The sequence below is a fragment of the Lactuca serriola genome, chromosome 3 (genome assembly GCF_051521515.1).
Source record: "Lactuca serriola cultivar US96UC23 chromosome 3, Lser_US96UC23_V15, whole genome shotgun sequence".
In the NCBI taxonomy this organism is placed as follows: domain Eukaryota; kingdom Viridiplantae; phylum Streptophyta; class Magnoliopsida; order Asterales; family Asteraceae; genus Lactuca; species Lactuca serriola.
The window spans coordinates 311,440,848-311,450,685 of record NC_136410.1 but is presented as its reverse complement, the minus strand read 5'-3'; the positions used below and the strand labels follow the sequence as shown (position 1 = coordinate 311,450,685).

The 9,838-nt window shown below is 36.9% G+C and overlaps 1 protein-coding gene across 1 annotated transcript; it reads left to right on the top strand.

The window, feature by feature from the left end:
* The first annotated feature begins 1,741 nt into the window (after positions 1-1,741).
* Positions 1,742-3,917, top strand: RS31 (RNA-binding (RRM/RBD/RNP motifs) family protein). Its single transcript, XM_079032476.1, has 5 exons — positions 1,742-1,963; positions 2,859-2,971; positions 3,046-3,275; positions 3,360-3,602; positions 3,689-3,917. The coding sequence occupies exons 1-5, from the start codon at positions 1,858-1,860 to the stop codon at positions 3,708-3,710; spliced, it is 714 nt and encodes a 237-aa protein (XP_078888602.1). The 5' UTR covers positions 1,742-1,857; the 3' UTR covers positions 3,711-3,917.
* Positions 3,918-9,838: the final 5,921 nt, after the last annotated feature.

The window sequence follows — 9,838 nt, the reverse complement described above, 5'->3', positions numbered from 1 at the left end:
AATTTTTATTTTAGTTAATGAAATACATTTTCTATTTGACTAAATTTTTTTGTTTGTTATTAATTTAAAAATTATAAATCATAAAAATCAATTAATTTTATTAAAAAAATTTCCCACCCATTTCTTAGGGTTAAGTGAAGGAAAATGTGACGTATCCTACCAAAAAGACAAAAATTGCAAAAATGGTCCATGTGGTATGCATTTTTTGGGGTTTTAGTCCAAACCCCGACTTTTTTGGATTAGTGGTCCTTTTGAGCTAGTTTCGTTGCGGATTTGGTCCCCCAATAAACTGAAATGACTTAAATACCCTTGGGGTATTTATTTTCTATTTTTAAAATAAGTTTTTAAATGTTTAATAATTATTTATTCATTTTAATAATTAGAAATTGAGAGGACCCACCTCCTCCTCCTTTTCTCTCTCTCTCTCTCTCTCTCTCTCTCTCTCTCTCTCTCTTCTTCTTCTTCTTCTTCTTCTTCTTGCCTACTTCTGATACCAGAAAGGAGCAAAGCAAGATTGTAGGTTGCAGAATCACTTGGGCGCATAGTTCTTGGGTTGATAAAGGCGGAGGTTGAAGGTGATTATGAACACAAATGGGAGAACACAAAATGAACCCGGAAAAAAATCTATCAAAATCCACATCCCCATCTTCATACCTCAGGCACCATAATATTTTTCTGCGTTTATCTTCTTCAACATACACATAAATACAGACTTGCTGATCTAACATACATACACACACAAAATGCAGCCATGGCGTGTTCGATCCCCTTTCTCAGATTTCGATTCCAAACTTGTAGATATGAGCCTCTTATGATATCGTGTTCTTGATTCACCTTCGATTTTAGCTCTGATTCTCGTGACCAAATCGAGTTATGGGATGATTCAGCTTCGATTTTATTAAATGCCATCCTTTATTTCTTTGATTCAATTAACCCTAAACCTATAAATGGTATAAAAACACACATGCGAAATCGAATTTTTGGAAATCGATTGTTCTTGAAGACCCATAATCCTTTTTCAGATTCAGACATTGATTTTTAATTCTAGAACCAAAACCAAAATTTTGATTGTTCTTGAAGAGCAAACCCAGAAAATCGGTTGTTCATCTTCATATAGCTTTCCACATTACCTGTTAATTGATTTCCAAAAAAGAAAAATTGATCCTACCCAAGAATGTGAACCTATTTGAATCGATTTCCAAAAAAAAAAACAAATCCAAATTGAGGCGTAAAGATGTAGAGAAAAGACGATGTATAACAATGGATTTTCGGGTAGAAAGTATGCTCCTCTTGTTCGTGATGCAGAGAGAGAGAAAGAGAGAGAGAAAGAGAGAGAGAGAGAGAGAGAGAGAGAGAGATCATTTTTATTTTTTTTAATTATTAAAATAAATAAATTAATATTAGATTTAAAAAAGAAATGAAAGAAAAATAGAAAATAAATACCTCAAGAGTATTACAGTTATTTCACTATTTATAGGGACCAAAAGCACAACTAAACTAGCTCAAAAAGACCACTAATCTAAAAAAATCAGAATTTAAACTAAATCCAAAAAAAATATATACCAAATTTACGATTTTGTCTAAAAAGAAAAATGAGGAGAGTCAAGACACCCTGGTCTTATAGTTAGTTAAAATAAATAAATTTATGGCCAAAGCCCAATAGATGGTTGGTCCATAGCCTATAGCAGTATAACACGTAGCATGTACCAAAAGTAAAATTATTTCTTCGTGTCGTGTATTAATATCACCGTCTCAACTCTCAACTCTCAACCCTAATTCTTCCCCCATTCACTTTTACTGTTTTAGGGTTTGCTCTCGTTGCCAAATTATTTTGTTAACTTGAAAATCCTTTTGAAGATGAGGCCGATTTTCTGTGGGAATTTCGAGTACGAGACTCGTCAATCTGATTTGGAGAGGCTGTTCGGGAAATATGGAAGGGTCGATCGCGTTGATATGAAATCCGGTATATTCTTCCTTCATTTGATATTTTAATCCTTTCGTCGTTGATTTAGGAGTGTTTCCTGTAAATAGGATGACGAATCAGTTTAAGAAAGGAAAACGATTTAGGTTTTATGTCAAAATATCCTGATGTAGACGATGTTATGGTCTTAATGTAGGTTATCGATCAAACATATTTTGTTGTTGATTTTGCTCCGTTTTGTTATCTAGTATAGATGTTTATCCTTATTGCTTGGTGAAGTAAAATAGATGGATTTTGAGTATACTTGATGATTGACTAGAATTGCAATAAAGCTAGTTTTGTAGCTTTGCTGATGGGCATTATTAACAAGGCCATGGAAATTTGAATTACATTGGAACAGGCCTTGGTATTTAAGTGTTTGTTTTGACGCAGGAACAACAACCAAGGGAAAATGAGCTTCTCCCTTTGCAATAAAAAAACCTTAAGGGAAACATGGAAACATAGCCTACTACTCCTACTACTACCTCATCCTTATATTCATCCTGGATTCCTTCTACATTTCACTCACTCACTCATCTGCCATATCACAAGAATTTTCATGTTGGGGTCTGTGAGTTCATCTTGCCTTGAGGTGTTGATGAGACCTGGATTTAATCTTTTTGTTATGCCATCAAATCATCATCATCATCATCATCATGAATTAGTTCATCTTGCAAGACTTGTACATCCTATCAGATCATCACATCCGTCTTTGCAGGTCTCATACCTCTATCTAGTTTATATGAGGGAAAACAAAACAAAACAAAACAAAATAAAAGAAAAGAAAAGAAACCCTCATTTATAGATGATGTGTATTGTGGTCTTCACTCAACACATTTCTTATATTCTATTATGCTTTTTTTCCTAACATTTTTTTTTTCTTTTCAAAATTTTACAGGATTTGCTTTTGTTTACTACGAAGACGAACGTGATGCTGAAGACGCGATTCAAGCTCTTGACAACAGCCCGTTTGGATACGACAAGCGCAGGCTCTCAGTAGAATGGGCTAGGGTATGTGAATTTCCATTTTTGCCCTTTCCAAACCTCCCTCTTAATTTATACACACCGATTCATTCATTACGCAGGGGGAACGCGGTCGACACCGTGATGGTTCAAAGTCAATGGCAAACCAGAGACCAACAAAGACTTTGTTTGTAATAAACTTTGACCCGATTCGGACACGCATTCGTGACATTGAGAAGCATTTTGAGCCTTATGGGAAAGTCCTTCATGTTCGCATCAGAAGAAATTTTGCTTTTGTCCAGTTTGAGACACAAGAGGAAGCCACCAAAGCCCTTGAATGCACACACATGAGGTCTAGTTAATTTAATTACTTTCTTTTTTTTTTTTAAATGAAAAATAAAAAATAAAAATAAAAATGTTGGATAAATATTTGCAGTAAGATTGTTGATAGGGTGGTGTCAGTGGAGTATGCCTTGAGGGATGATGGTGAGAGAGGGGAGAGTCCTTACAGTAGCAATAGGAGGTCGCCTAGCCCTTATGCTTACAGGAGGAGAGGGAGTCCAGATTATGGGCGGGGTGGGGGTGGGGGTGGACGTAGTCCGGTGTACGATAGATACAATGGACCTTCGTATGATCGGGATCGGGCCCCACGAAGCCCTGGATATGGGAGGTATCGCAGGTATAGTAATGTTTAATTTTCTATTGGATAATGTGGATGATGAATATTTATTTAATTGTTTGATGTTTTTTTTTTGTTTTATACAGTCGGTCTCCTGTCAGAAGATGAAGCTTTATTATTAGGAAGAAACAAACTATAGATGGATGCATGGATATGTGGAGAAGTCAGTTTGTTAGATCGTTATTATTATGTCGTATAGTTTGGATGTGTGTTTTTGTTTTTAAACAAATCTAGTAACAATATTTTACATCAACTGCCTTTATTTTATTGGATTTTATCAACTTATTTATAACATTATAAATGCCACTTGTAACAGTTATATTAACAACCATATATAAATACTTCAAATAATCAAAATGTATGAATACTCACTACAATTACAAATATAAAAATATATAAATTTTAGATTCAAATTTTAGATTTTGGATTTTGGACTAAACATTGCTATTAGGAAAAAAAAACATATTCCGAATTCAACAAAAAATGAAATATCATAGGAAAACGAAGTAGATATAATATCCTGATGATAAGGTACTTCTAATTTTGACCATATGATTTAATTATATTGCATTTTGGTATCTAAGTATAAGAACGAGTGCAGTGAAGGACCTAGTGGCATTTTCGTAATTTGGGAGTTTGGGGATTACGCCATGCATACGTGTGTACGTTGAGTGTACTAGGCCGCGCCCTAGTACGCAGGGCGTACATGCCAATCATGCAAACCCTAATTTTTAGGGTTTGGCTCATATTTAAACCCCAATTATAGCCTCATGTCCCCTCACTTCATCAGCCTCCATCCTCTTAAAACGTTTTTGCAACCATAATCCATCTTATGAAGCATTTCTAAGTTTGAGTACGTGTGTGTTTTATGCTTTTAAAGAAGAAAGGAAGAAGAGACCACCTTGGAGGAGTGAAGCTCTTTAGATCCAGGATCATACCCCTCTCTTTAGGCACCATTTTGAGGTATAAAGTTCTGAACTTAGTGAAGTTTCATTTAGATCTTGTGTTGGAATGATTTTTGGTCCTTTTTGTCCCAAATGTGGAGAATCATGAACACAACATGCTCTTGACCCATTAACCTGTTCTTTTAGACCTTTGGAAGGGTGTTTTGACCTTATGCATGAGTTAAGACCCTTGGAAAGGTGTTAGTGGGTTATAAGGGGTTGTTGGGAACATATGGAGCATGCAAGGGCATAAAGTTGCCAACTTTATGCCTTAGAACGTCTTAATGGACTCAGGTCTAAAGCTTAACGTTAATATCTCAAGCATTAAGAGCTTAATGGTCATTTATGCATTCCTGACTAGTATGTCGCGTGTAGTAGCATGTACGCAGCGCGTATGGCCGAAGGAGCCAGTACGCTGAGCGTACTGGAGTGTTACGCAAGGCGTACGCACTCATATAGGTTTGGGCTTGTTTTGGGCTTGTAAGCCCTTTGGGCCTTAATCAGTTTTAGGGCCTAGTCATGTTTTGGGTTGGAGGTCCCATTTATCTGTTTTGGGCCATGGTTGTTTTGGTCGGGCCTTATTGGGCCATGCGGCCCATTAATAGCTTTGGACATGGACTTTGGGCCCATTAGCAGAGGAAAGACTGTTGGGCCATTATGGAAGGATTTGGGCTAGGTAATTGGGCTCTTTAATTAGATTGTGTTTAATCCTAATTTTATGTTAATGTCATTATTGTTCAGCATGGGTGGTTTCAGACTGTTAGGCGATCAGCTTTCGGGTTCAACAGACTAAAGTGAGTCTCCTTACCATACCAATGGGTCGAAGGCACCAAGGGCGACCCATTGTGTGATATGTGGTACACTAGTTGATGTAGTGATATGTGGTATACTAGTTGGTTATATGTTATGTGGTATGCTAGTTGCTTCTATGATATTTGCAGGAAAGACCATGGGGGTGCCCATGACACTTGGTTGTAAGACCATGTGGGGGTGCCCATGGTACATAGGTATAAGACCATGTGGGGGTGCCCATGACATCCCGGAGTAAGACCCTGGAGGGTGTCCAGGGCATCCTTATATGTTATATGCATGGCTTATGTGATTGATATGGATTATATGATTATGTGGATTATGTGGGGTATGCTCTGGGGAACTCACTAAGCATTAGCTTACAGTTTGTTGGTTGTTTCAGGTACTTCATGATCTAAGTTATAACCCATGGGAACCACGATTATAAAAATAAATATTTTTATAGGAAAAAGTCATAATTATTATTCAATTATAGTAAACATTTTATAAACAACTTATCACAATCATTTTTGATTTTATTACAATTTTTAGGGACACCAATATTGAAACTTAAAATGGTTTAAAGATATAAACAACGTTCTATATATCTAAATTTAAAGAATAAAGTATGTTTTACTTGATAAATAAAAAATGTTATAAGTAATAAAATTGTATAAAATCTGTATAAAACTTGTACACAAACTACAACCATCAGAAAAGACATTTTAGCCCTTTTAGTAATTTGGTTTTTAAAAAATAAAGACAAAAGCAATATTATTCCATAGTATAGGGTGGTTTATGTGAAGTGAGTACTTGTGAGTCACTATTTGATTAAAAATGAGTCGGGACTATACTGGGAAAGAGCACGAAATTGGGTCACCGATTTGCTTCACTCGTCGACTCATCGATGTCGTCACTCATCAATGTCGCCTCCGACGGCTTCAACTTCCTCTCTGCCACGAGCTAATCCATCTTGCCAATTTCATTCAGAAACCAACCACATAGGAAGCTGAAGCCCAAAGCCTTCCCATCTTTCAATTCTAATTGTCACTTGCCGACTAGAATTTAGGTAAGAAGCCTCCCCGTCTTTCTAGTTTCTTCGTGTAAGACTGAATTAGTTAAAAACAAGGTGCCTCTTAACATCATCCATGTGGAGATTAATGTTGTTATCGATCCAAAAAAACTTCATTGTAATAATAAGGACCGATGGATATATAGATAAGATTAATGAGTTTCACCAAAGATAAGTTTAATTAAGTGCACTTGAAAACTTAAACGCTCAATATGTTTAGGGTTATGACACCATCCATGAAATCATGGGATTCTTTTCCATCGTGCCCTGTAACACAAAATCTTAAATGACATCCATTTTTTTGTGTTTCTTTATTGCCAATTTCAAGAATCAATACATATTATTCAATTTAGGTTTCTTGATTAGTTTCTTTTTGATGGGTTTTAGCCATAAGAACTTTCCTATGTACGCATGCAAAACCCTAATGCTTGGATCTAGGATTTCTAATTAAACATGCTTTGAATCCAAGACTTCTAATGACTAATTAGGTATAAGAACAATACTAAATCAGATCTAGAATCATACCTTTGAATCTCTTGTTTGATCTTGTTGTCTTGGAGCTCTAGAGTCACAATTGTCACTCCTCTAATGGCTTACAAACACCAAATAGCAAGGAGGATGATTTGGGAGAGAGGAGAGGGGAGGAATTCGGTCAGGGGTTCTCTACTTTAGATCAAGTCTCAATTTCCCTTTGCCATAGGGTCTATTTATACTTGTAGACTCCTTAAGGGTTACAACTTAAACCCTAATTGGATAATCTTCTCTTAAAGCTATCCAAATCCATTCCTTAGATAACCCTTTGGACGATTTGAAGCTATCCATAGCTTCTAGAATCCGTCCACCATCTATCCAATATGGATTTACAGTCTAAAGTTTAACTATCAAACAATTGACAGTTTATACCCTCTTATTTAATTAATCTCTTTAAGTCACCAAATTAATTCTAATTAATTTATGACTTATATTAATCAAATAACAATATTATTATTCTTTATATTATTCCCATAATATATTAATAATATTTATTCTCTCTTAATAAATCATCCTATCAAGTTGCTATGGTGAAGGCAACCCAAAAGGACCATGCACAACCGGGTCAAATACTTGCCTAATATAGTTGCAGCCTTAGACACTATTCCAACAGTCTCCCACTTGGATAAGTCTAGTAACTATATACACAAGTACAATTCGATTTGCAATCATAACTCTCAAAGACGCTGTCAAACTCTGATCTAATCAATCTTGTCCTTTAGATAAGGGATCGTATAGTCCTCTGTTAGATATCATGCTGACAATCCTATGGAATGGTTAGTCAAGCATTTAGGTTTCTCGATCTCTGATTTATTTGACATAGAACTTAATCGAACACATCAATTCAGTTCTGACCGGGCCCGACACATAAGTCAAATCAAATCATCGAGCGGCCGAGATATCGCTTTCACCTTCTTGGGATGAAAGTTACAGATAAACTTCGACTTATATGCATTTACTTATTCATTAATCAACTATACACAACAATGCGTTTTATGACACCGAGTTACTGATGCGTTTTCGCATTATCAATGTACAATCAATTAACAAATAACAAACCATATATCTAGGTTTTAAGACTATATGATATTATCGTCTTGCGATCACCCTTTTATATCATATTCCTTAAGGTGATTCCAGCAAGCGCGGGTTTGTTCCAATGCTCAAAACCAGTTCATAAGCACTCATGAACGTTGCAGCAACCCTTTGCTATGTCTAACACCATTTAGACAATCTACACACCAATTCATGACAATCTTCATTCATATCTACTTCCAACATATGAACGATTGTGGACAATTTGAACAATTCGATTATTCTTAATAACCTCAATTATTCTGGAAGTCAAAACATGCAAAGTGAAACAATAGTTAAATAATTAACATAAGACAGTAACATTACTCATAAATAAAACTCCTTTATTTAATCATCAAATGTTAATTACATTTATCTATTACACGTTTCTAATACTATCTAATCTATGCTAATATCATCCTTCAGCCCAATACTCCTTGCATGCTGCAAGTGCTTAACCCTGCTCAGTCCCTTCGTAAGCGGATCTGCTGGGTTATCCTCCGATGATATCCTCTTCACTACGAGTTGTCCTTCTTCTACACGATGTCTAATAAAGTGATATTTTCTGTCGATTTGTCTTGATCTACCATGATCTCTCGGTTCCTTGGTCAAGGCAACCGCTCCTTCATTATCACAGAAAATCTCCATGGGCTCCTTTATCGAAGGTACAACTCCAAGATCACCGATGAAGTTCTTCAGCCATATTTCCTCCTTCGACGCTTCGCTCGCTGCAATGTACTCTGATTCGCACGTTGAATCAGCTACGGTTTCCTGCTTGGAACTCTTCCACGTCACTGCTCCTCCATTCTGGGTAAAGACCTAGCCCGACTACGAACGGTAGTTGTCCCTGTCGGTCTGAAAACTGGCGTCACTATACCCTCGCACCTTCAATTCATCACTCCCTCCGAGGACTAGGAACCATTCCTTCGTCCTCCGAAGGTACTTAAGGATATTCTTCACCGCAATCCAATGGGCTCTTCCAGGATTCCCTTGATATCTGTTAACCATGCTTAGAGAGAAGGCTACATCAGGGCGAGTACAAGTCATAGCGTACATGATTGAGCCAACTGCGGAAGCGTATGGTACTCGGCTCATTTATGCTTTTTCAGCTTCGGTACTCGGACTTTGAGTCTTACTCAACTTGGCATTACTTTGTATCGGTAATTCTCCCTTCTTCGAGTTTTCCATACTAAAACGTTTTAGTACCTTCTCTAAGTAAGTGTTCTGACTAAGTCCAATTAGTCTCTTGCTTCTTTCTCTTACTATCCTTTTTCCCAAAATGTAAGAGTCCTTCATAGCGAAGCACTTCCCGAGCCAGGACTTAACCTCCTGCAGAGTCGGGATGTCGTTTCCTATGAGCAATATGTCATCGACATATAGAACGAGGAAGCTAACTATACTCCCACTGGCTTTGACATATACACATGACTCATCTTCGCTTCGTACAAATCCAAACTCTTTGACTTTCTCATCGAAGCAAAGATTCCATCTGCGAGACGCTTGCTTAAGTCCATAAATTGACTTCTCAAGCTTACACACTCTATTTGGATGCTTCGGATCCACAAACCCCTCTGGCTGAGCCATGTAAACATCCTCAGCCAACTTTCCGTTAAGGAAACCGGTCTTGACATCCATTTGCCAAATCTCATAATCATGAAATGCGGAAATCGCTAGCATCACTCTAATAGATTTTATCTTCGCAACTGGTGAGAATGTCTCATCATAGTCAACTCCGGGAGTTCGAGTAAAGCCCTTCGCGACCAATCGTGCTTTATATGTGTGTACGTTTCCATCCTCTTCGGTCTTCTTCTTGAAGATCCATCTGC

What these genes read in the sequence shown, in the direction of transcription:
- RS31 (XM_079032476.1), top strand. Translation starts at nt 1,858, where the DNA reads ATGAGGCCGATTTTCTGTGGGAATTTCGAGTACGAGACTCGTCAATCT. An exon ending in TCGCGTTGATATGAAATCCG is followed by an intron (nt 1,964 to 2,858) that starts GTATATTCTTCC and finishes AAAATTTTACAG; the next exon opens with GATTTGCTTTTGTTTACTAC. An exon ending in GGATATGGGAGGTATCGCAG is followed by an intron (nt 3,603 to 3,688) that starts GTATAGTAATGT and finishes TGTTTTATACAG; the next exon opens with TCGGTCTCCTGTCAGAAGAT.